Raw genomic sequence first — 27,364 nt, forward strand, 5'->3', positions numbered from 1 at the left:
TGGTCTTGGAATTTTCTTTCCTGACGTTTCGCCAGCAACTGTGGCAGGCATCTTCAGAGTAGTAACACTGAAGGACACTGAAGGACACAGCCCGGATAACCTACAAGAACCTATAAAAGGCCAATTTACCTCCAGTTCTTTAAAACTCTTCAAATAGTCTGATGAAAATACATTATTCAAATAGCTTCCTCTTGAAATATTTACAAAACTAATATGACACTGTGAAAAATATTTTAAGGCTACTCAAGTTCCAAATGCCAACTCAACAATGAAATTTACTGATTAGATATGGCCAACCTAACCTAAAGTTGCTGTGAGGAGGAACAAGATGAGGTTGTTATTAACAGAAATGTTAAGATTCTGGCCTCAGGAAAAGTTATCTGAAATGCAAACTAAAATCTGTGGTTGTACCTTGCTTTACCATTTATACATTATAAGACTATGGAAAAAGAAGAAGAGTTGGTTTTTAAACCCCAATTTTATCTACCTTTAAGGAGTCTCAATCTCCGGCTTACAATCACCTTCCCTTCCTCTCCCCACAACAGATACCTTGTGAGGTAGGTGGGGTTGAGAGAGTTTGGAGAGAACTGTTACTAGCCCAAAGTCACCCAGCAGGCTTCATGTGGACTAGAGTCCTCGACTCTTAACCACTACATCATAGAACTATTACAGAAACTGGTTGGAAGCTTCTGAGGGCCAAGACCAGAGACAGGTAGGCAAGCTTAAGTCTTGTGGAAACCAATCTAACGTGAACACTTGCAATAGCATTCACAGTTAATGCTAATATTACTTCCTCACCTTCCTCTTATTTGTAAGCTGCTTCCCTCTTGGACTAAAGTGATTGGCTATAATAATCCATGCCTATGTAACTTCTAGACTAGACTAATATAATACTCCCTATGTGGGGATTCTCTTGAAGACAACTTTGAAGAGTCATTTGGTTCAAAATGCAGTGTTCTGCTCACATTTATTTAAACAATTGGTTGCTAATAACGTCTGGGCTCCATTCGTGATACTGGTTCCATCCTTTAAAGCCCTTTATGGTTTAGGAACCACTGAAGGACCACTTCATGAGTGACAACGCTGCTCATGCCAGAAGGCTTCTCAGCGCCCTCATGGCAGGCCTTTGAATCTTTGTGGGACCAACTCCCACATCATTTTGGCACTATGATTTTTAAGTAACACAAGATTTGTAGCCTGCAAAATTAAACATGGAATAGCTACCAGGGACTCTGTAACAGAACTCTGCTTAACTGATTCTGCTTAGGGGTTCAAAAGGCTACAGAACTCTCATATCATTGTACAGTCGTTTTATGGAGACAGTAAAATAATCCCACTAGGATTAGTGATTAGATGAGCAAACCAGGTGATATAATATTTAAAAAGATGTAGCCAGCTCTTGAATATCTTTTACAAATATTGCTAGACTGGCTTTAGGGACGCCAGTTGCCAAACAGAACTCAGAATGGTACCGTACTTCTAAAATACGTAATTCTTTTGGAATGCCAAGATTTCACAGCAGTGGAATGTAATGGTGTACATCTTCCAGAATCTTAGCTTTCATAAAAAAGTATAGTCCTTATCCAGATGCTTGTACCTTCTTTCAAGACATATGGTTCTAAACCACTGATACAGTCAGAATTTAGTATGGGACCAGATGGTGAAGCTGGACTCACTCTGAACATTCCTAATCCAAGGAAAACCTTCCAGTTTAAGCAACAAAAAGTTGCTATTTTGCTTGGGCAAAGTGGAGAGAGAGTTGATTCTCAAGGCTTAGTATACCTTGGTAATTGATATGGGTAACATGTAGAGGTATACACAGGAAAATATGAAGCTGCCTTATACTGAAGTCCCTTTCTCACTGTGACCTTTATCCAGGGTTTTATCTGTTGCTTTTTAATATTTCATTTATGTATTTTATTTATTTTTTGAATTTATATACCGCTCTTTCCCAGCCAAGGCCAGGCTCATTCATCTGATGTGAAGTGGGAATGGTGATTTCAAACAGCATTTAAATCTGATAGCGATACTATCTGAAAACATGTTTGTTTCCTACTCAGGAGACAGACCCACCCCCCCTATGACTGGGATTTGGTTGTTGATAAACCCTACTTGTGCCACTGGAGGGCTATTTTTGGTATTTTGATTTTAAAATAATAATTTTGATAATGCTATAACCATCAATTGTCGCAACCTGCTGGATCCTCTGAATAACCATCATTCTTTTTTTTTTTTCAAAACAAAATATCGTCTCTAGCCCTTTTCATTGCAGAGCCAACAAGGAGGAAACTTATATCACGAGTTTGTTGTGAGGACATAATAGAGGCAGGAGAACCATGCAGACTGCTCCAGGTCACTTGCAGGAAGGGGGGGGGGAAATAAAATATAAGTGCTTGGATTCCATGGAGGATTTCTGCAGATGAATTGGATGGGTTTTATTGAGCCCCCACTTCTGCTGCAGAGGTTTAACCTTCCCCCGCCCCCCGCCCAGCATTGTTCTCCATTCCCCAAGGAGTGGTATTTGGGGCTGCAGCAGGAGGCGGGAGCCAGGGAAATTCCACCATATAGACAGACATGTCCCTGGTGGATACAAGCCATTAGATAATGCATGGTAAATGTGCTCTACATATTTGTACATATTTGAATTCATATCACTGTTGTTAGGATTTGTACAGTTCTGATTATTTATTTGAATTTCTCAGTAAATAAAAGAGGGAAACCACCATGAAATTTGGTGATACTACTGAGGATGTTGACTAGTGGGAAATGTTCACATGATTGCCCCACCCTCATGGGATGGTAATATTAACACACAACCTCTTTTTTGAGTGGGATCAGTTTGAGGAAATGACTACCATGCTCCTTGGAGTGTATGTGAAGAGGGTTTGCTTTTGTATAATTCACAGAGAAGGTGACAAGAACAAGATTAGAATCTTGGCACTTTAACCATAATCATAAATGAGATTATAGACTATCAAAAAATTGCATGGTCCGAGTCACAATAAGCTAAATCCTGCTGTCTAGTCAATATAAGTAATAATGGGAGCAATCCAGGTCTACTCAGAAGTAAGTCCCGTTTTATTTAACAGCACACTCCCAGGGAAGTGTTCTTAGCACTGAATGCTATGTCAAGTAAATGGGAACCCCAGACTGGTTATGCAAACAACTGTATATAGATAGAGTTAGATGTATGGATTTAGAGTATATTAAAAGAGTCATCTGTTTGGGAATCAAAACAAGAGAACCAAAGCAGGACTGCTGAAAGCCAAGGAAGTTAAAGTAAATACAATTAAGCATGATATTTTAAAATACCAAGCAATATAACATTTGACCATATAATGAAGGAACAACAAACAACATACCCCAAACAAAATTTATAAAGACCGTGGTTTAATAAAACCAATTAGAAATTAATTTTTTCCCACAGAGTTTTCATCTGGTTTGTATTACTTTTATTTTCTTGCACTGGCCCTGGACATAACTATTTCGACAAAAGCTGAAGTTTGGCCAGTGTGAAAACAATTATTTGTCTCCATAAAACACAGCCAGACATGCACCCATGGCAGCTTATCTGTTCCCCAACCTCCTTCGCTCTGTGTTATCGCGCTATCTTGACAGTTATTTTAGACACTGATGCCCTACATAATTTCAAGGAGTTCAAACTTTTGTTTGCTTAATTTTGTTCTAGTCTTTCCTTTGAAGCTCGAAGACATGTATAGTACAGAATCTGCCCCAAAGAATGTCTGTTTTATCATCTGCATGCATCCATGCATAAAGTTATTAGGGCTATTAAAGAAATATTTGTTGATTGACTATATGAATTAACGTGTATAACCGTCATTCTTAAGAAACAACATTTTCCTGTGCTTCTGGGTCATTAGCAAAGCATTGCTGTGTTTCTATAACTTTCTAGCTTGACTACTGTAATGGGGGACTATCCTAGAAGACAACCCAGAAGCTTCAAGTAGTGCAGAACACAGGGCTTTTCTACATAGATTTTTTCAATGGTTCTGGCCCCATACTGCTTCAGTTTATCCCTAATTTCCACAGGCGTTTTTGTGCCTTTAGTTTTCGCTTTTTTGTTTGTTTGCTTGTCCCCCCCCCCCATTTCTTTTCTGCCTCTTTGGATACATTTTTTACCCCAATCTTTTTCTGAAAGCCGATTTTGAATCATGTTTTCCCCTGTGCGTAATGTTTCTATCCGTACTCCGTCACTGAAGCTCAGTGGGGGATCTTAGGCCAATTCCTCTCTATTAATCTACCCTAACTCACCAGGATATTGCGAGGATAAAGTGGAAGAGGGGGAAATAGTGGTGGAAGCTTATTTGGGTCCCCACTGGGGTGAAAAGAGAGTATAAATATATAAGTAAAATTTTAAAGAAATAGTCAGAGGCTCAGCATTTTCAAAGCGCTTGGTTTTTAAAAACTTCCTTTACCAGTGGGCAAAAATATCTCACTTGTGCCCATAGAGTTAACTGGAAAAAGTCTGCTTTAACAAAAAGTGATCGAATCATGAACCTTGTTTTGCTTTTTCCCCAGCTTGTCCAGAATTTGGGCTCTGTCGTTTGGAATTTAGGCAGCCGTGCTGGCTGCCACACTTGGTAACTTATGCCTACCGGGTCTCTGAATCTTTGCCAAGACTTCGTTATGCAAAGGGGAGCAAGTGTGTAATCGTTCTGCTGAGACTAAAAGAGAACTGTTGATTTAACATCTCTCTACTGCACTTCTTGCTTACATTTGAGGGCGAAGCACAGTTACCAAAAAAACAGAAAGCGACGGATGGCATTTGCCTCATCCATGGAAGGTGGTGGTGGGGGGTGGTGAGCCTTCCTTCACAGTTAATGCGTTTTCCGCCATTTAGTATTTCTGACATGTCTCTCAGCTAACTTATTTTTGTCTTTGTCTGGGGAAATGGTCGTTGCGCATCTTCTTCGACAACACTGCCAGCGTACCGACGTGCACTCTCTAAGGGCTTCGTGAAGCTCTGAAGAAAGCAAACTTCTTCAGTTCTGAGTCCCTGGTGGGACGAAAAGCAGCATCTGCAGTGACTAAATAAGCAGAGGGGGCATTGGCCCGAGAGACCTGCCACATGACTCAATGGATCAAAACCAGCCGGGATTCTGCCCTACAAGTTCAAGAGTGGATTATGAAGTCATTGCCTAACATTATCGTTGTTGTTGTTGTGATATACTCTTATTTTATTTTTAATGGCAATAATTGCCATTTAGGAAAATTGAGATCACTACATATGATACTTGGCAGAATAGTTTCTTTTGCCTTAAATACACAGAGAGGGCAGACACTGCACACATCAACCAGACAGTTCTGCTGTGTTCTCAATGGTCATTTCAAAAGTAAAGCTATGCTGGATCAGACCAAGGTCCATCATAGTCCAGCAGTCTGTTCACACAGTGGCCATCTCAGGTTTAGAGTTATGCACGTGCCCGGTCTAACTTTCTAAATACTAAGGAAACATGGGAAGTGACCATCAGTTTACCCAAAAGCAACATGTTCTTCAATGGCTTCTTAACTGCACATCTGAAGACGGGAGAACTGACAAAAGCTCACGCCGAACCAAATGTTGTATGTCTTTAAGGTGCCAGTGGACTTCTGTTTTATTTTGCACAACCAGCTGGAGCCATGAAACTTCTGTTATTACACCCAGCTGTATTCGTTAGGGTATGCATTGCACGCTGAGTATTTGTGCACAACTTTAGGGACTCTTTCTTGGCATCTGTTAGCCAATGAAGAGATCATTTTTCTGCCGCATGTGTACAGACTAGTTATCGTTGTTGCCTGGATTGGTACCCTATACTCTTGTGACTGACCTTTCTCTAACAGTTATAGCAATGTGCATAACACTCCTACTTAGTCTGCACTTGGGGAAGGGAAAGCTTATAATTGGAAAAGTGAACTACACAGGGCTGTTCACATATGTATTATTTTTCTGCATAGAGATAATCTTTGTGTCGGTCAAAAAGAGCACATGGTAATATATGGTTACTCTCTGAACAGTGTTATGCCCCAGGTCGTCTAAAGAAGTTTAACTGTCATATAGGCCAGTGTACAGATATCCTATCCGTTGATCACGGCATTCAATGGTTCCCTTTCTCCATTTAATCCTCAAAACAGCCCTGTGAGGTAGGTTAGGCACACTGAGAGTTTGACAGGCCCAGGGTCACCTAGTGAGCCTTCACAACAGAGTGGGGCGGGGAACCCAAGTTGCTCCAGTCCTTGTGTGCAAAAGGGGAACTTGATTGTAGGAGGGGACCGCATCACCCATCCACATAGCTCCCAGGAATATCTTTACTCCAGGGCTCTTCCTGGTCATGCCACAGTGATCCATCAAGCAGAGGGTACTGTCGAAGGCTTTCATGGTCAGAGTTCATTGGTTCTTGTAGGTTATCCGGGCTGTGTAACCGTGGTCTTGGTATTTTCTTTCCTGACGTTTCACCAGCAGCTGTGGCAGGCATCTTCAGAGGAGTAACACTGAAGGAGAGAGAGACACTGTCCTTCAGTGTTACTCCTCTGAAGATGCCTGCCACAGCTGCTGGCGAAACGTCAGGAAAGAAAATACCAAGACCACGGTTACACAGCCCGGATAACCTACAAGAACCAAAGAGGGTACTGTCTTCTTCCTTTCCTTACTGTATTCTGTCTCTGGGCAGAGGTGGCCTAACACAAAAGGGGGGGGGGATGGCTGCATCAGCATGCCAAAGTCCACTGTCTCCGTCTGCCTGTTGCCAGAGGGAGGGGGTATCAGTGGTGTGCCGCTGCACAATTGGTGACTTGCAACTGCTACGTTCTTTATATCTTGTTGGGAGTGTTTGTATCACATATATCTCCTATAGTAAAGTAAAGGTCCCCAGTGCAAGCACCGGGTCATTCCTGACCCATGGGGTGAAGTCACATCCCAACGTTTCCTAGGCAGACTTTGTTTACGGGGTGGTTTGCCAGTGCCTTCCCTAGTCATCTTGCCTTTACCCCCAGCAAGCTGGGCACTCATTTGACCGACCTCGGAAGGATGGAAGGCTGAGTCAACCTTGAGCCGGCTACCTGAAACCGACTTCCGTTGGGATCGAACTCAGGTCGTGAGCAGACCTTGGACTGCGGTAATGGAGCTTACCACTCTGCGCCATGGGGTAGACATACAATATTGATTAGTAATACTGGCACCAGTGATGTGCTGGGATCTTAGGACAGGGATATGTGGATGTCTCTAGACACCCAGTGGCAGTTGACTGGTAGCAGCCAAATAACGCAGAGATGCAGTTGGCAGCCTCGTTTGCAGGGGGTTGCCTTGGATTTGTAGGAGCCTTTAACTACCACATGGCTAATCTACCCAGAACAGAGTTGAATGGACACAGGACTGAGATTTTAAGCTACATGCGCTATACAGAAAGTATCTAGTAAGATTGCAATGCCTGATTTCTGGTATTCAAGTTCAGTGAACAATTCTTCTACATCTACATCTACATCTGTCTGTCTGTCTGTCTAAAAACTAGGCAGAGTGATAGTTTATTTAACTTGAAAAATGTGTAAAGGGGACTCATGCAAGTGAAGTACAGAATGGTTGTTCTGCCCCAGAGCTGCTAAAAGAGGTCTGGAAATAAAATGGATCCTGGATCCTGGATTGCTATGGTTTCTCATGAATATAAAATGGAAATTTAGGTTTAATAGCTTCATGGTTCAGTAGCCTCAGATGGAGAGACTCCAAATATTAGGTGCTTTGTACTAGTATACCTGATACCAGTTGGGACCTGTGGTCATTTCTGCTAGTCCGAAACAGGATCAGCACATGCATCACAGCAACTAAGGAGTGAAGCAAAGCAAGTGAGGTAGCTAGTTTTTCTTCCACTTCCTGTTTGGCACAATCGTTACTATGAGAAGGGGCCATCTGGAATCATCATTGAAGACATCTATAGCTCCAATAAATGATGTTATTTAAAATCTCCTCTTTTGTTTCCTACTCACAGTAGTGATGGACCACTCTGCACACCCATAAATGCATCTTCATCGATAATTCTTAGATTTTTGTTCTTGTGCAGGTATCTACAGGAGACAAATATGCCAATAATTAGATCATAAATAAATAGAAATAAACATCCTATGGTCAATTTCCAGTGATGGAGGGGCACTTCCATTGGTGGGAGAGGAGGGGGGTTTCCAATGATTTCCTTCTCTCACTGCAGATACCCACTTGGTGCCCTGGGCTGTTCATGAAGGTTCTCTGGCTCTAGGAACAAAATACTGTGGGGAGCTCAATGGGTGGCAGTAAGAGATGGGGAATTATCCTCTACCTATGCCATTCAAGTACCCTTAACATCACAATTTTCCTGTGGGCCACAACTTTACTATTGTTTATTTATTTAAAACATTTGTATGCCACCTCTCCACCCAATTTAGGGTCTGAAAGACGATGAACGATTAAAAAAAAGTTATATACTTTCCCATCAACTAAGGCTAGTCACATTTCAAGAGATTTTCCAGTCTATTATGAATATGCATTTTCAGTTACTTCTTTCTATTAGCCAAAGACCAGTGATGAAGATGAAACCATCCCAACATCTGCTGTACAGTGTAGAAATAACCACTTGATCTAGGTTAAAGGATTCGAGCTTACTCTTTAAACCAATGTAGAATAAGCAGGTACACAAGAGGAACAAAACTGCTTGCATAATTCTTTCTGATCATGTAGGAGAAAACTGACTCTAAGCAGAAGTTAAATAAAAGAACTAAGAGTACTGTAGCACAAATCTTAGAATGTTAAAAAAAAAAACAGCTGGAAAAGAACGCCAGGTGGAAAAAGGCAGGGAAAAATAGTGGTCCTTTTGGAAGCGCTCCAGACAGTTCAATCAGCACACTGGAGCAATTCAGAAGTGCAAGGAAAACTGAAAACAGGAGAAAGCCATTTTCATAAAAAACGGCTGAGCCCCAGGATGCCAACGGGACACAAGCAACTTTGTCTGAACAGGTTAAAAAAAACACACAAAAAAAACGTTAGCAGCTGGGAGCCAAACCGGTTGTGTCAGAATTGACATAAAAGGTCCGTTAGCAACCCGCTGTTCAACCGGATTATAAGGGCAGTTTGAAAGGGGCCTGTACCTTAAAAACAAACAAGCAAAGCATTTATAGGTTATATTTCCTTTATTAGTATCTGAAAGAAGAAAAAGGTTTGTCCAGTTTTAAAATATTTCTCTTTGGCATTGAACTCATTGCTGGAATGACTGCGCTGAAAGGTACTTGTCTGCTTCTGCCGATACGACAACACAGATTATCAAACCCTGATTGCCAGCCAGAGACCAATGGCATGCTCATAACAATATCTCACCAAGGAGGGCCAGCAACGATGACAGCCAACTTCAACACACATGAGCACGGCTCATCAGAATGCAGTATTTCCTGGTACGAATGGATCTTACTTGTTTCAACCTTTTGTTTTATTGTGTGTGTAAAAAGTGCCGTCAAGTCGCAGCCGACTTATGGCGACCCCCCTTTTGGGGTTTTCATGGCTAGAGACTAACAGAGGTGGTTTGCCAGTGCCTTCCTCTGCACAGCAACCCTGGTATTCCTTGGTGGTCTCCCATCCCAATACTAACCAGGGCTGACCCTGCTTAGCTTCTGAGATCTGACGAGAGCAGGCTAGACTGGGCCATCCAGGTCAGGGCTTACCCTCATTTTTTCAAAAGAAGCTCATTCTCTTTATTCATCTGTCGCTAAAAGAGAGGCATATGCTTTCTTTGGGGTGGGGTGTCAGTGAGCTGGTAAACGACAATATCTTTAAGTGTTTTTAACAACGTTGTCATACTATCTGTACTACTTGTGGTTTTGAACACATTCTCAAATTAAGGTTTAATGTTATCATACACAGGAAATGAAATGATTTATTCAGCTCAGAGGAGAAGTAACTGGCAGACTTGGGAGTTCCACATGCTGCTATGGCTTTTGACAGGGTTGAGATGTGTTTGGAAGGGTAACGAGGGCGGTATTATATCTACAACATGTCAGGCAGGAGGAGGTAAGGTGGCAGGAACTCCACTAGCCAAGTTAAGAGAAAGAAGTTCAAAAAGTTGTCAGCTTGGCTTCCTTCTGATCGCCCTCCAATCACAGTTACTTTTGGTATCACACCAGTTGTCCTGCAGTTCTAAACCACTACTGTAAATAATAAAACAGCAGGATAAAATACTGAGAGAGTATTGGGATTCCACTGGTGTACTACCCATCCCACTGTTTGTTTTCTTGCATGAGTTGGCCAAGCTGCTCTTGGCATTTGGTGCACAAGGCTTCCAAGCTTTTGGTTCTGGGGGTCCAACATCCATGCCAAGACTGTGCTGTGGGGACTTTGTGACAACCATAAGTCTACCTTCATTAACATAATATTTGACACATGTAGGAGGGCACATTCTGGATTTGGTGTTTGGGGGGCATTACAATAATAATGATCCGGGGGTAGAGGAGTTTGTTGTACCTCTGTTGTTGAAGACATGTTACCTGCAGGGTTTAAGTTATACACAACCCCAGCAAAGGTGGAGAATCAATTAGAATGGTGTACCCTGACCTGCATGGCCCAAGCTAGCCCAATCTCACCAGATCTCAGAAGCTAAGCAGAGTCACCCTGGCAAGTGTTTGGATGGGAGACCACCAAGGAATACCAGAGCCATTATGCTGAGGAAAATAATGGCAAACCACTTCTGTTAGTCTCTTGCCTTGAAAACCCGACTGGGTTGCCATAAATCAGCTGTGACTTGACAGCACTTTACACACACTCACACACACACCCTTAGAGAAAGATGGAAGCAAATGGGTTTGCTGTTTGCTCTGGGTTTTTTTCCCAAATGGAATGGTTGGCAGTCATACTGCAGAATTTGCTGATCTCTGGGAAGCATACAGATGCAAATCAACGCTTCCTTGTTTCTAGAGTCACTACACTTGATCTTAGCCGATAGGCTGAGAAGCGATGTTGTTTCTAGAGTCCATAGAACTGCATTGTTAATCACCACACCAACTACTCAATTTAAAGATCACAGCCTTCAGATAAAGCATTACCAACCTCAAAAAGTATAGTAATGATCTAAAACCTTGGCCTGGAATAGAAAGAAATCCCCCACATAAAAGATTTGGCCATTTACCACCTCTACTGTCAATTACTGTCACTTGCAGATAAGTCAGCAGCCATAACAGGGAGCCAAATGACGGAGAAGTCTTTGCTGGGTTCCTTTGGAAGAGGCTATACTGGCTGTAGGGATGTGAGATGATAGAGAAGTAGAACATTTTAAGCATGAACGTAGTGCTCCCTCGCCTGAGCATGCATGCACGCTGAGCACGTTATCCTCTTTTGGCTGGCTCAAGAAGCCCTTCCTTATATAAAGTCTGTCAAATGACTACATAAATAAATGGAAAAAACAGCTCTGAAATGGATACAGTTGATCTTTTCTAGCGGCACTGTAAATCTTATAACAGGTGTTAATACTCTGAAAAGCCTCTGGTATTGTTCTGTGCCTTTCATCTGAAATTAAAAATTTTTTTGAATATATAAAGGGGATTGGATTTAAAATAGCATTCTATTTTTCTTTGAGGTTACAAGTTCAAATTCACTTTATTTTGGCATAAAGTATCACCTGCCCACATCTTCCACAACATTTGGAAAGAATGCCCAAAATGTGCTATGGCGTCCCCTCCTGCTCTCCACAAGAAAATACAACAAAGTCAACCGTCTTCATTGGCTTTTTATGCATGGCTGTTTCCTTTGTGGTCACCCTTCCAACTGTCAGAGGTTGCCCTGCTCTCCCCCTGCATTTCCCCATGTTTTGCCCTTGCTATCAAATTCGAGATAAAACAGGTCCCTGAAAATGCAGGCAAAACATAATTTGCACTAATGCCTTCTGTTCACAGCGGACAAAATTCAAACCAATGACTTTCCAATCACGCTTACCATTTAGTCTCAGCAGCTTTTCAGACATTTCAAACCATGCAAAACAAAATAAGTGTAACCAGATACGCACAAGTTGTGCAGTTTCATGTGATTCAAAATACTTCCGTTAATTGGAGTGGGATGATCCCGTATCTAAGGACGTGTGGCTTAGAATTCACATGTAAACAGCTATCCCTGTTCTCACTCTCATTTGCACACGTAATAGTAATAACCACACAGGTTCAGTCAAAGTGTAGGCGTGTTAGGATAAACCCAAAATCTGGATGGGTTTGTGTCGGATCGAACAAAGCAGGGAGGAGGCAAAGTCAAAAGGACAACTGCACAATAAGTTCTGAACGTCTTGAAATCCAAAATTCTTTCAACTCTAGAAGTGGTATTTCCAGAATAAACAGTCCAGAAATGGTTTAATCTGTTGTAGTTAGAATTTTTTTGCAATCCATCTGTCTTTTCCTGTTGCTTATCTGGTGGTACACAAACATGAGCAACTGCAGCAGGAGAATTAGGGTCCAAATCAAAATCACAAGGCAGTTTAGAATCATAATTTAGAGCTATTCTCAGGTGGGAGGCCCTGGATCAGAAGCTGAAAAATATAAGCCACAGGCAAGCCAGAAACATGGTCAGCTTTCATGGATCAGAGCTCAAACAGTATGTCGAAATGAAAGTAGATTTTCATCCAGGAGAGATTAAGAGGGCAAGAGAAGGTGTCCTAAAACCTAATGCACAAGAACAGAGCCTGGAACCAGAGAAGGCAAGCACTATCAAGAAACAGGCACAGAAGTCTAGCACCAGAAATGAGGATGTGTTTAGGTAATACAATGTACATTATGATAACAACAAAAAGGAAAAAAAAAAAGAAAATTGAGATGGGTAGCAGTTAGGGTTGCCAACCTCCAGGTAGTTGAGAAAAATAAACAGCACCACAGCTCAAACAACTAATGAAATAAAATGCAATTTTACAATTCTTAGAAATTTGTATTAAAATAAACATTCAAATGCAGAGAGACAAATTCCAGAGAAACTAATTCATATAACAAAAATAAGGCTTGAAATTTACAGCAGCCTAGTATTAAATAAGAGAGTCCAACAGAAAACTGGTTAATGTTCACCAAAAATTCTCCTGGCAACAGCAGTTGCTTTTCAATCCTTCAAAATATTGGGCTCCTTTTGCGATTGTTGTTTCTTTGATGTAACATTTTTCTTTCAGAGGTCTTTGTACCCGTGGGAATATTGTCTTTAAACAAACAAATGTACAACTGATGAAGCAAGTTTGCGAAACGTACACAGACTCCGGAAGTGGCGTTTTGTCGTTCGTTACATTTTATTTCGCATGGACTTTCTACGACTGATCTAGGAGTCCTGGGATTTATTGTTATATTTTGAAGGACTGAAAAGCAACTGCTGTTGCCAGGAGAATTTTTGGTGAACATTAACCAGTTTTCTGTTGGACTCTCTTATTTAATACTAGGCTGCTGTAAATTTCAAGCCTTATTTTTGTTATATGAATTAGTTTCTCTGGAATTTGTCTCTCTGCATTTGAATGTTTATTTTAATACACATTTCTAAGAATTGTAAAATTGCATTGCATTTCATTAGTTGTTTGAGCTGTGGTGCTGTTTATTTTTCTCAACTAACGTTATTCAGCATACGTAACAATTGTTTAGTATATCTAACCTCCAGGTAGTAGCAGGAGATCTTCAGTGCTGGCGAAGGAAACCCCTTATTCTTTTCATTTTTTTAAAAAAGCCATAAAATGATGTGGCACTCTCAGAGAAAAGGAGGACCATGTCCATCACTTTTAACAGGGCTAGGAGTGTTGCTAGTATGCTCAGGTGGTAAAAGGGTTGCCAACCACCAGGTACTAGCTGGAGATCTCCCACTCTTACAACTGATCTCCAGCCGATAGAAATCAGTTCACCTGGAGAAAATGTCCACTTTGGCAATTGGACTCTGTGGCATTGAAGTCCCTCCCCTCCCCAAATCCACCCTCCTCAAGCTGTGCCCCAAAAATCTCCCACTGGTTGTGAAGAGGGACCTGGCAACCCTACGGATTGGGTTCTTGGCTTTTGGGCTTTTACTTTTGGACCAGCATAGCTGTAAACAGCTTATCTGTACAGGAAGGGCCTCAGTTGAATCTTGTGTTTTGTGCTGAGGTTGTAAACTGGGAAGCAAATGATGCCCATCTATGTTCTCTTTAGGATTGCAAAAGGTATATCATTCTGTGTTCACAGCTGTGAACCCTGCCCTCCTCAGGTTCCCCTCCCAAAACCTCCTACCGATGGCAAAGATGGACCTGGCAATCCTAGTAGCAGTATAAATCAGTTGCAGCCACAACAGCTATGTTTTTTCAGCACTCTTTTCTTCAGATGCACATAAGTGGGGTCTGACCCATGAAAGCTGATACCACAACAGGGTTTGGATGCCTAACTTCCACAGACAGAAGGATTTCTGTCCGTGGAAGCACGACCTGCCCCCCTACAATGCCCCCTGAAATGCTGCTAGCGGAGAAACCCCTGTGAACAGCTTGGGAGAAAGCTGGAAGTGGGCATGGAAATCAGTGAAAACGGTTCCCCCTTTCACAAGTGGAACTTGCGGGGAGGGGTCCAGCCAGATATTCCAGCCAGCCTTTAAGCTGCAGCAAACCCCTTTCTGATTTTAAAAAGATCCTAACTGCTCATTCAAAACATTTCTATGCTGCCTTTCCAACCCACTCAGGGTCCCTAAGGTGGTGACCAACTGCAAAAGAAGAGAAAAATATTGATTGACAGTGCCATCCTAAAGGCCTTTTATGGAGGGATGTTTCCCCGCGGTCATCCCGGCCGACTGCTTCAGGTCATTGTGTTGATAATGCATGCCTTTTCTGCCACTCAGAGGTCGCCTTGCTCTTCCCACATGTTTTGCCTGCATTTTCCAGATTCTGGCTAAAACAGCACCTGAAAAATGCGAGCAAAACACAGGGGGAGAGCGAGGCGACCTCTGAAGGCATGCATAATCAAAGGGAAACACAAAGCTGTCAGCGGGGGCGACCGCGGGGAAATGTCACTGCATAAAAGCCCATTGTGAGTTATTCCGGTCTCGGCCCATTCATTCCAACAGGTTTAGACTGGAGTACCTCTGCACAGGAATACGTTGTAAGTCAAGCAAAAGGGTTGCCAAGAGCTGATTCAAGAGTTTCTTACCCAGAACAGGCAATGAGGGGTTTAAAAATAAAATGTCTGAATACTGAGCGGCAGCATCTGTCATGGAGTAGAGGAGTACGATCTCGAGCTGGGGAGAACTTTTCGAATAGTATGTCAGTGGAAAAGTCTGTGTTTACTTCTCACGTATAAAACGGGCTACTCTTTCTTCAGTACTATCAGGCCCCTCCCTGGCCTTCTCCCCCCCCCCCCCGCTGCACTTTAAAGCGCTGGATACTAAGCAAGAGCCAAGCAAACCAAGCTGCTAACGTTACCCTACCTAAATAAATTTTGCTGTCAGGGAATAGCTTAATTATCTTAGAACCTCCAACTAGAAACACTAAAAAAAACAAAAATAAAAAAAGAGTTTGTTTTAGTTGGGTGTCTCTGCAAGTCCAGAAAGCTAATCAAAATTCACCCTGGAATTACATGGCATGACAGTATTTTTTAAGCATTTCTAGCAAATCAAGGGACTTGAAAAGCCCATGGTGTGGTTGTTGGCTGGGGCCAACGTTTACTCTCTTCCCACAAAAATAATTAAAAATTAAAAAATTATGGTAGTACTGTAATTCGTCTGTTTGACTGAAGCTGAGAAGTACTGAGTGGCCCAATGCTGTTTATTTTTCTGAAAGGAAAGATTGGGTGTAATCCTGTATGGTCTTTATTCTAGGCGGGTAACACTAAAGATACACAAGTCCTTTTACAGGAATGTATAATGGAGTGACGGAAAGACGCTTGTGGGGCTCAAGTTTTAAATGCTCACAATATTTAACAAGTTCTTAATGGCCCAATCCAAAGAGGATTTGCTATGTGTCCATTGAAATCTGGCTTAGAAAGGTGTAATTTTGCTTGGCAGATTCAGCACAGTTCAGAAAAAGCTAGTCATGACTAACCATGCCCTTGAAATCAATGGGATGGGACTTACTCAAAACTAGTGGAAGCTTTCATTTCAATAGCATTTAGGCATGACAGTAGTTTTATTCTGAACATTCATTGACATCGAATGAATGCATGGAGGTTGGGGCACGGGCAGTGGGCGCCAAGCCATGTTGCCTTCCACACCTTCACTCTGCACAAAAGTGTTGTCTTGACAGGGCTTCTGCTGGTTTGTATCCTTGAAGGTAAATAAAAGAACTCCAAGGCACTTCTCTTTATACAGGGAGGGATGGTGGCTCAGTGATAGAGCATCTGACTGGCATGCAGAAGTCTCAGGCTCAATCCCCGGTACCTCCAGTTGGCAAGGAACAGACAGTAGGTGATGTGAAAGACCTCCGCCTGAGCCACTGCCAGTCAGAGTAGACAATAGTGACCTTTATAGACCAATGTATAAGGCAGTTTCATATTTTGGGGTTTTTTTATACACTCACGCCTGCTGAGTTACAGCCCCTACAAGTGTAATTCTGCTCTACAGAATTCAAAATTGTCTGTATATGTGTGGGTATATCCTTACAGTGTGCAGGTTGAGTATCCCTTATCCAGAATGCTTGGGACCAGAAGTGTTCCGTATTTCGGATCTTTCTGTATTTTGGAATGTTTGCATATACATAATGAGATATCTTGCGGATGGGACCCAAATTCATTTATGTTTTATATACACCTATTACACATAGCCTGAATGTAATTGTAAACAATATTTTAAATAATTTTGTGTACAATGAACCATCAGAAAGCAAAGTGTAACCATCTTACCAGAATACCTGTATCAGCTGTTAAACAAGAACAACAATTTTTAGGTGAAAAGAAACATCAGAAGCAGTTGAGAACCAGAAAGTCTGGTTTTCGGGTCAGTCCGGTTTTTGGATTTCCAGTTAAGGGATACTCAACCTGTACAACCTTACAGTATAATGGAATATATTTTGATCTGGTAGATTTCTGTTTCAACAGAGAACAGCGTTCATTAGATAAGAAAGTAGTACTTAATAGTTTATTTATCTGGTATGATTTGCTGTAAGCTAGGGTACAATTAGCCAGAGTGTTTGGGTTAACACATTTGTGGGGTGAGGCAGCAGGCTACCTGCTCAGGTTTAAACCAAAAGGGTGCCAGGGCCTGAATGGTGTTGAACTTCTGTTTAAAAAGATTACACTGTGTTTCTACAGGGGCCAGAAAAGAACAAGCCTAGAAAAACATCAGTTCCTTTTTGAAAATACAGCTATCTCGTGGCGAACCTAAAGGCAGACGAGGTGTGGCAGTTTTGTTTTAAAGAGTATGCAATAAAATTCTAAGCTATTTAATTCCATCACTGCAGAAAGATTTAAAAGGATTTGTGTGAAGCCTGCATGTGGTCTGTTTCAGCAGAAAGGAGTCACAGTACGCTTATGCATACACGTGTGTCTTTATGGCATTGCATGACTGCAGTCTAATTCAGAAACAAATCTTGATCAGACCAAGGTCCATCAAGTCCAGCAGTCTGTTCACACAGTGGCCAACCAGGTGCCTCTAGGAAGCCAGTAACAAGACGAATGCAGCAGCACCATCCTGCCTGTGTTCCACTGCACCCAAAATAATAGGCATGCTCCTCTGATACTAGAGAGAATAGGTATGCAGCATGACTAATATCCATTCTAACTAACAGCCATGAATACCCCTCTCCTCCATGAATATGTCCACTCCCCTCTTAAAGCCCTCCAAGCTGGCAGCCATCACCACATCCTGCGGCAGGGAGCTCCACAATTTAACTATGCATTGTGTGAAAAAAACTTCCTTTTATCTGTTTTGAATCTCTCACCCTCCTTTTGATATGTAGGAACTTCTTTAGTCCTCAGTAAGACTTTTGGTATACATCTTTTTGACTGCATTTCTATTTTTATTGGAATAGGTTTTCATTCATTCTCCCTCTTTACATCTATTCATCTAGATACAGGCTTGCATCCACTGAAGAGTTTTGATGGACAAGCCACAGATAACACTTTTTCAGTGATGTATTATTGTGTTCCCTCACTTTTTGTGTTTCTTTAAACTGTATAGCAATATGGTATACGATAAAGATGTCCTTCAATCAATATTGATTCTATACAAAACCACTCTAAGCACATGTATGTTTGGATTACCCTTAAAGAGCTCCAGGACTACAGAACCACTGGAAGTTCTTCTACTGCCCCACCATTACTTACAATCAGAAAGTGCTCCTCAGTGCCTAGCCAAAGATTTTTTAACCCCATTATTTCTTGTACTTCCCACAACAAGTATCTGATGAAGTTTATGAAGCTCCCTCCCTGCTTAAGAGACATGACTGTTAACAACCTTAATGGTCATGGACACTTTTGCCACTGTAGGATCCCACCAGGATATACTGGTAGGTGTGAAGCCTTCACCCATAACCTTGAGGTCTACAACCTCGGTGTTGCAAGTTACTGGTTCTTTTCTACTTCCACATCTTCCAAAATGCTTTAGAGTGGGATTATGAGATGCTCTTCCACTGAGATGATGTGGAACACAGGCAGGATGCTGCTGCAGCCGTCTTATTTGTGGGCTTCCTAGAGGCACCTGGTTGGCCACTGTGTGAACAGACTGCTGGACTTGATGGGCCTTGGTCTGATCCAGCATGGTTTTTCTTATGTTCTTATGTACCTAATAAGATTACAAATATATTTTCAAGCACATTACTTACACAGAATCCAGCTTTGTCCCATTGAATGCATGGGCCGGTATCTTTGTGAAACCATTATTGTAGAGTTTTCTATAAAAAAAACAAAAACAAAAGTAAGTTCAAGGTTTAGGCTGTGCATGTTGGATTCAAGCCTTTGCTGAAAAGAATAAGCTTGTGGAAGAAATGTTTACCACTGTCCCCTTTTTCTCTACAACTCCTGCATCCTGTGTTGTGGGAACCGGCAGGGTCACGCGGGATTTTGTTCTGGATAGGGTGTCCCAAGGAGCCCCCCAGCCCCACACAACCCCCCCTTTCATCTTATCTGTGCCTGAATGTGCCTGAATGTATGTCTGAATGTGCAAATTCCCTTTTGTCACCAGGACAACTGATGAACTGATCCTCCACGCACCTGTTAAATCCCACTTTAAAGCCATCATTAGATCCATTGGCAGCGAATTTCACAAATTAATTGTTGAGTAACAAAGTGCTTCATTGTGTCTGTCCTGAATCCATTGCCCATCAACAAGTTGCTGATGACAGGCAAATTATTCTATGTTGCTGAGGACAGGTGAATTATTAATCACATCAGGTTTTCTCCTTAATTTAAACTGATCAAACAGGACCACACCAGAGCTTTTTACCTGTCTGTCGGTCTGGCATCACCTTGCCCTATCCTGGATAGCCCAGGCTAGCCTGATCTTATCAGATCTCAGAAGCTAAGCAGGGTTGACCCTGGCAAGTATTCAGATGGGAGACCTCCAAGGAATACCAGGGGTGTGATGCAGAGGCAGGCAATGGCAAACTTCCCCTGAACATCTCTTGCCTTGAAGACCCCACCAGGAGTTGCCAGGGACATGACGTGGAGGCAGGCAATGGCAAACCATCTCTGAATGTCCCTTGCCTTGAAAACCCCACCAGGGGTTGCCATACCTAAAATCTAAAGAGGTAAATATTTCGTCCCTCACAGAATCTAGATAGAAATGGATGGAGATGAAAACTTGGAAGAACTGCAAAACCTGCATTGTATGAGCCAAGGCATTAGTTTACATCTTAGTTCAACAAAGAGGGAAATTAAAAATTTTTTAAGGAGCAGCAAATAATAAATTTAAGGAAATCTGAATTATAATATTATCTCATTGATGATTTATTTGTAAGTGAATCCTGGTATGAAAAGGACAACAGCCCTCACTATTGCTTATTTCACAGGTAAATGTACAAGGATACTTTCTTGAGATGAGGATGCAGCAGCTGTTCTGACATTTTTGTCACCTTGTCCCTTTGCAATCACTTTGTCTTATTGGCATTACCAATTTAGGCTGAACTATTGCTTTGGGATGCACAAAACTGAATGGAGCAGAGAGAAAAAAAGTTAAGTGTGAAAGACTGACGTACAGCGTAAGGGATTCATTGCACAGCCCCTGGAATCCATTCGGAGGCAGTGAATTAATATGAGGATTATCAGCAATTTCGCTGTGGAAAAGAGAAAAAAAGATTCAGCATTACAATAAAATTCAACTACATGATTTAAATTTGAATGCAACCCTAAACTTATGTATCTGCATAAATATGCCTGCTTTTTAGATTCATATGCATTTAGACTATTGCAATGTACTCTAGGAGCCCTAGGGTTTCCAGCTGGATGGTAGCTGGAGATCTCCTGTTATTACAACGTCTCTAGGTGACAGAAATCAGTTCACCTAGAGAAAATGGCCACTTTGGAAGGAAGACTCTATGGCATCATACCCCATTGAAGTACCTCCCCTCCCCAATCCCCACCCTCCTCAGGCTCCACCCCCAAAATCTCCAGGTATTTCCCAACCCAGAGCTGGCAACCCTAAGGAGCTCCATGGCGTAGAGTGGTAAGCTGAAGTACTGCAGTCAAAGCTCTGCTCACAACCTGAGTTTGAGCCCGACAAAGTCGGTTCCAGGTAGCTGGCTCAAGGTTAACTCAACTTTCCATCCTTCCATCCTTTCGAGGTCAGTAAAATGAGTACCCAACTTGTTGGGTATAAAGTGTAGATGACTGGGGAAGGCAATGCCTTTACCTCACTGTCCTTGAGGGTTTCAGAGCCTGCAGATCCCTGGCAGAGGTCTGGTAAGGTTCACCTGTCAAATTCGTTTCCCTGCAGAAAGGTGAGAGGATGCTAAATGCTCCTTCTCACCTGGCATTCCACTTCAAACATCCCCAGTGAGGAAAATCCCCCAGAGTACTTCACAAGTGCTCCTATTCAGATCACCATTTCCCCGGAAGTTGCCCACCTGGGACTCATCTTGTCCAGTCCTAACAGGCTAGAATCCTGCAACTGCTGGAACCAAGATCCGGCCCAGGGGATGCAGCTTGGGTTGCACTGTCTCCACTGGGCTATCTCAACACGAGCCCACTTCCTCTGCCGCTCCTGCCAGGGGGGAGGCAGGTCCTGGTGACTTGTGGGTTGGGTCCTGAGTCATCTCTTAGTTGGGAGCTTGGGGGACAGAGGGAAGTTCTGGTGGAGGAGTTTCAATTGCAGGCTCTTCCAACTGATGGGCCAGAGCATCTACAACACAGGCGTCTCCTGGAGTTCCCTGCTGTTCCCCAGGCCATGTTTCTGGCTCCTCAACTGAAGAAGGAGAAGGAGAAGAGTTGGTTTTAATACACCGACTTTCTCTACCACTTAAGGAAGACTCAAACCGGCTTACAATCACCTTCCCTTCCCCTCCCCTCCCCACAATAGACACCCCATGAGGTAGGTGGGGCTGAGAGAGCTCTAAGAGAGTTGGGGCTTCTGAGTCGGAGTCAAGAGACAGCTCAGAGGAGGTCATGACAGTTTAAACTGAACAGGGGTTTTTGTCTCAGAAGATGATCCTTTTGACATCAGATATATTTGGCACGGTAGATACTTACAGTAAAAAATTCACATCTGTTGAGTAAATTTTGGTGAGGTCGGGAAAAACTCTGAGCCCAGTATTCAAGATCACACTAAATCAAATGTCAAAACAGAGACAGAAAATTCAAAACTAAGGTCACACGTATGATCCCTCTGAAGACCAACCGAAATAACATTGCACATTATGAAAACTTTCAAGTTATCTGGAACTCTTTATCAGGCTGAATATGGGGGTGGGGGCACCATGACCTGGCTAGCCCAGGCTAGCCTAATCTTGTCAGATCTCAGAAGCTAAGCAGGGTTGACCCTGGCGAGCATTTGGGTGGGAGCAGGGCTATAGCTGGTGTGTGTGTGTGTGTGTGTGTGCAAGGGGGGCATGCAGAGAGGGCGGCAGAACTGCCTCTCCTACAGAAGGAGCGGGCGGGGTAGGAGAGGCAGTTCTGTTGCCCTCTCTGCATGCCACAGTGGGGGAGGCGGCTGCCCCCCTTGCACCCCCCCCCCCCCGGTTATGGCCCTGGATGGGAGTTGTGGCACAGAGGCAGGGTCATGACACGGAAGCAGGCAATGGCAAACCACCTCTGAAAGTCTATTGCCTTGAACACCCCACCAGGGGTTGCTGTAAGTTAGAAGTGACTTGACGGCAAAAACAAAACAAAACAAAACAGTCTCCAATGTATGGCTCTAGAGTAGAGTTGCTAACCTCCTGGCAGGGCCAGGAGATATCCTGGAATTACAACTGATTTCCAGACTATAGTGATCAGTTCCCCTGCAGAAAATGGCTTTTCTGGAGGGTGGATTCTATGGCATTATACCCCACTGAAGTCCCTCCTCTCCTCAAGCCCTGTGTTCCCCAGGCTCCCTCCCTGAAATATCCCAGAATATCGCAACACAGAGTTGGCAACCCTACTCTAGCGTCAGATGTGTCTCAGTATGGCACATTTATGGCTTTTTTAAAAAAGGAAATGGGTGGTGGTGGTGGCATGCTAGAATAACCAGGATGTTTAGGGAATGCCAGGCCATGATTTTTATGGGACTAAAAGGCTTCCAAGAGATGCTTGACAGAAAATAAAAACAGAAGTCAACAGTTGCCAGTAATCCAAGTCCAAATAATGTGCAAATTTAAGCTAGTGCACTAGCACAAATCAGGCAAGGTCCTCCTGTGCATATTTATTTATTGTAAGAACTTCTTATAGCAGACCCACAACAACCAGTGTTTGGGCTGTATAAATTAAGCAACATGCCAGTTATCAGCAAGGTTAAATTGTCTGTTTTCAGTTATGCAAATGAACTTTCCCTCCCCAAGCCCTTTGTTAATACCTTGGTCTGAATTTTGACATAGTCTGGCTCTTTAATGCCAAAAGAGTGCAGACCCTTTACACAGTAGCAGAAATTCTACTGGTATAAGAAGGTGCAAACAGGTTTGGTTCAGGTACTTACAGGTTTTTTAGCTGTGGGAGATTCTTAAAGGCATCAGGATGTATGTAACTGAGGTTTCTAGCATTTCGAATTTCTCTGTTCAAATATTAAAAAGAAAATCAGAAAAGCATTAACATTTGTGTTCTCATTCTTCTCAAAATAAAATAAACATACACACACAAATATAAGCCACATGGTTCTAAGAAACACGAATACTTCCTTACAAGTGGCTCTCATCAGTCCTAGGGCTTGTTAGCACATAATAAATGGCATATAACCTTAGTCAAAAAAGACTGGTACGATTACATTATCATCCGACTGAATTTACTTCTGGAGCCTAATAGGTTTATATAATGGACAAGATGTACAACTTTCTCCTGCTTGTTCTGTAAAGGTTAGCCGTTAAGATTAAATCACAGAAGTTAGACAAAAACATATTTAATCAGCATAGAGACAGGTTTTGAAGATTGTGCAAAAGATTTTATTTATGAATAGGTCAGGAGGAAGTAAAATATAATTAACATAGAAAACAACAAAATATATTGAAAACAACAAAATATATTGAAAACAACAAAATATATTGCCTGGAATTTCATCTTTCAGAATTTCATCTTACAGCCAGTCTTGGACAAAATTTAAATGAAATTTAAGATGGTTCCTAGTAAACACTGTTTTAGAAATAAGACTTCTAAAAGTAAGATTTCTAGGAGTAGGACTTCTAAAATATAATGTAACATAAACGTACAGCAGGAAGTATACAATTATTCCCAAGCCAATCTTGAACCTTGGCTCTAGAGCCTATTAAACAGAAGCTAGCAACATCTAACAGTAATGAGCTGAAGAAAGTTTAAAGGGAATTCAGGAAAGCACTCACATTTCTAAACACCCTTTCTCCTCATAATTATAATTAGACCAAGCTGGTACCTTTCCAGCTATCTGGTATGAAGTATGAAACCTTTTCCCAATTAAAGTTAAGTTTTCGTGCAAGCTAACCGCTAGGGTGGCGTGTGCGGACTTTGGGTTGGACATCCTACTTAGTATAATCAAGCACCTGCAAAAGGAAAACTGAGACAAGCAATATTAATATGCAATATCTTGGATCCACCAGAGGAGTTCCACACAGACAGGGGGGATGACTGGGGACCTTCTGTCCGACGTTTGGGCTGCAATGGGAGGGGGAAGGGAAGACAGACACACTGTGCTGAAGGAAATCCTTTCCAGAAACATAATGGTTTCCAATCCAATGGTCTCAATATTACAGAACAAATCAGTCCATTACCAGCATCAGCTTAGTGGTCCAATGATCAGGTGATCTGGATTTCCCTTTAAGGTATATATGCCTGGGGGAGTGTTGTTCAAATGTCAATGTGTATGTACAGAATAATGCAGAATAAAGCACACAGCAACAGCTTTATAACAAATTAGGGGGAAAGAAAGTTCTTTAAAATAAAAAAGGACTTACTTCAAAGGCTAAAATTGTTCAGCGTTCAAAAATGTTCAGGAACCATCTTTACATTTCTCTAACCTTACTGAACTTTTTGATGTCTGTTCTTTGTCTGTGTTATGTGGCAATCAAGTCACTTTTGGGTTATGGTGACCCTATGAATTAATGACCTCCAAAATGTCCCATCACCTACTCCACCCAGCCTGGAATGCCTCCACTTCATCTATGGGCCCTGCATCCTGTTCAAACTATCGCAACCCCTACTGTAGCCTGATATCACAAGTGAAGCACCATTGAATTACTGATGCTGTATTTTGTTATCTTCAGGGCCTTTTTAACAACTGATTTTATGTGTTTATGATTTATTGATATGTTTTTATATATTTTCATATATGTTTTTATATATTTTTATATGGTATTTTTATTATTCAGTGACAGCCTTGCTGGCTTCCTTGATTGAGTCAACCCATCGCAAGTGAGGTTGTCTGTTCTTTACATGCATATAACTATTTTATTCTTATTATTTAGCTAATTTATAAATTGCTTTTCTGTCCCTGCAATCATAATAGCTAACAGCTATTGATGGACCTAATCTTCCATGAATCTGCCTAATCCCATTTCAGAACCATCTATGCTTATGGTGATCACAATGCAATCCTAGACTTGCTTCTAAACATGCTAGACATGCTTCTAAACATCCTAGTCATGCTTCTAAACCCATTGTAGTCAACAGCCTTAGTACAGTATAACTATGCCAGATACTGCACTGTTTAATTACTTGCTGAAAGAATTACTTCATTTGTTTGGCCTAATTTTATTGTCCATCAACTGAATTGTATAATAATAAATGTAATAATTGCTTTGTTTAGCAAAGGATGAAATCAATTTCCGTTGGGATCGAACTCAGGTCGTGAGCAGAGCTTGGACTGCAGTACTGCAGTTTACCATTCTGCGCCACAGGGCTCATATGAGAACGAAAAGGGGCTATAAATAAAAAAGCAGCAGCAGCAACAACAACAAAAATACATATGAGCCGAAAAAATTACAGGTTTGAAAACTTGAGAAATTTTCATATGTAAGACATTATTTTTCAAAGGATTTATTCCCATATACTTACATATGGATGACCTTGCTTAAATTGCTGAAAGAATCAGCCTCCAGCATGTGCAGAGTTGCGTCGATGGAGATATAGCTACATTTAAGAAAGAGGAAAGAGGAAGGTCACACACAAAGGCAGATGGCATGTTGTCACTTGAATTCATTGCATTCATTCACTGTTTGTCTTCCTTTACTCTTTGAACGCGTTGCTTATTGTTTGTCCAGGCCTACTACCCCTCTGCATATCACACCTGATCTAATCACGCCTGCTAATATCATTTACCTGGTATTGATATTTACATGCTATTGCCATTGGGCGTCTGAATTCACTCTTCTCCACTTAAGGATTGACTCACATTCTAGCTGTATCTGAAGAAGTGAGCTGTGACTCACAAAAGCTCATACCCTGCCAGAAATTTTGTTAGTCTTTAAGGTGCTTTGGACTCTTGCTCTTTTCTACTGTTTCAGATATGACACTGAGCCTGAATATTTGCCATTTTTCTATGTTGCCCACTTCATTATCACCATGTTGCTAGCACACTGGCCATTATATGTATCTCCATGAATATCTGTGGCTCTTACTCTCTCTCATTTTAAGATAAGCCTATTAGCGCCATATACATTTGCACAGGTCTTTACATATTTCCCCTTTTAGCTCCTATAAGAGAAAATGTTTGTGGTGGTGGCTATCTAGCATCATATCCCCGCCATATTAAAAGGAGAGAAATTGATATGGTAATCTCTCTCTCTGTTGGCGTGTGTGTATAATTTATATGTTTCAATACATGTATACTAAAACAATGCACGCAGAATGTTCAGGTCTCAAACCTCTGTCTGTCTGTCACATTCAGTTCCCAACATGCCATCACTCTCCTAGTTTTCTATCACATTCCAAGAATGATGAAGGAATGGGGACTGTGGCACACAAAGCATGGCTCAGTTCTCAATGGCATTCACGGAGTTCAATAGAACAAAGTGAACAAGTTGTTACCAGGGGATACCGTTAAGAGGAGGCAAAGACTTGGTTCCCATGCCAGAACTCTGGGTTCACAAGGGGGGTGGGGTGGGGACGACGACGACTGAGCTCTGCCCCACGTCATGTCCCTTCATACGTACCTCTACTTTCTCCCATACATATGATTGACACTTATTCTTTCCAGTGGAGGAAAAATCCAAATCCACACATGGGTACATTGCATTGGGACCAAAACCTGCGTCCCAACACTGACATTGGCCATGGCGGATAGGTAGCCCATGAGAGTTTCAAGGGCAACGGTCCTGCTCCCCTTTCTGAAGGCTACTTCATGACTGTAGGAGAAGGGCAATAATGTTTCTAACACTTTCACCAGCAAGCGCGCTACAGAAGATCACCTTAAAAGGCAGGCACATACAGCAGGGCATCAAAGGTTGAGCTGCAAACTATACACCATATCAAAATAATGTTGTGTGGCTTGATTTAAACTCTTAACCCAAATTGTAGATCTTGCCACATTGCTCACATAATCTGATACAGAATTAATAATGCTTCCGGATATGTGTACACCAACCTGTGATGAATCTAACTGGCCACACAAAATATTAAATAAAAATATCTCATAAGGTTTATGTGTTTGTTTTTAACTTTCTGTATTTATGGCCACTGAGGAAGGCCTATTCAGGCCGAAATGCATCTGGTATAGCATTGGTCATTTATATTGATTGTATATCAACTGTTCATAAGAATTTTAAAACTGATATTTTTATATGTAGCCTGCATTCCAGGCCCTGTGTTTTTAACAATTTTATAGTGTACACCTTGGAATAAATGTAATTATTTTGTTATAGTGTATAGTTTGTAGCTCAATCTTTGA

At 41.9% G+C, this 27,364-nt stretch overlaps 1 protein-coding gene across 1 annotated transcript in view; it reads right to left on the reverse strand.

Annotated features, from left to right (window-relative positions):
• The window catches only part of TSHR (thyroid stimulating hormone receptor), a 64,516-nt gene that overhangs the window by 6,180 nt on the left and 30,972 nt on the right, over positions 1-27,364 (reverse strand). Inside the window, exons 3-8 of the mRNA XM_056851481.1 lie at positions 25,534-25,608; positions 22,994-23,068; positions 21,574-21,648; positions 20,085-20,162; positions 18,714-18,782; positions 7,975-8,052 (exon numbers count right to left, since the gene is read on the reverse strand). Coding sequence (XP_056707459.1) covers positions 7,975-8,052; positions 18,714-18,782; positions 20,085-20,162; positions 21,574-21,648; positions 22,994-23,068; positions 25,534-25,608 — 450 coding nt within the window. The remainder of the gene's footprint in view (positions 1-7,974; positions 8,053-18,713; positions 18,783-20,084; positions 20,163-21,573; positions 21,649-22,993; positions 23,069-25,533; positions 25,609-27,364) is intronic.

Source organism: Euleptes europaea, chromosome 6, assembly GCF_029931775.1.
Source record: "Euleptes europaea isolate rEulEur1 chromosome 6, rEulEur1.hap1, whole genome shotgun sequence".
Taxonomy (NCBI): Eukaryota; Metazoa; Chordata; class Lepidosauria; order Squamata; family Sphaerodactylidae; genus Euleptes; species Euleptes europaea.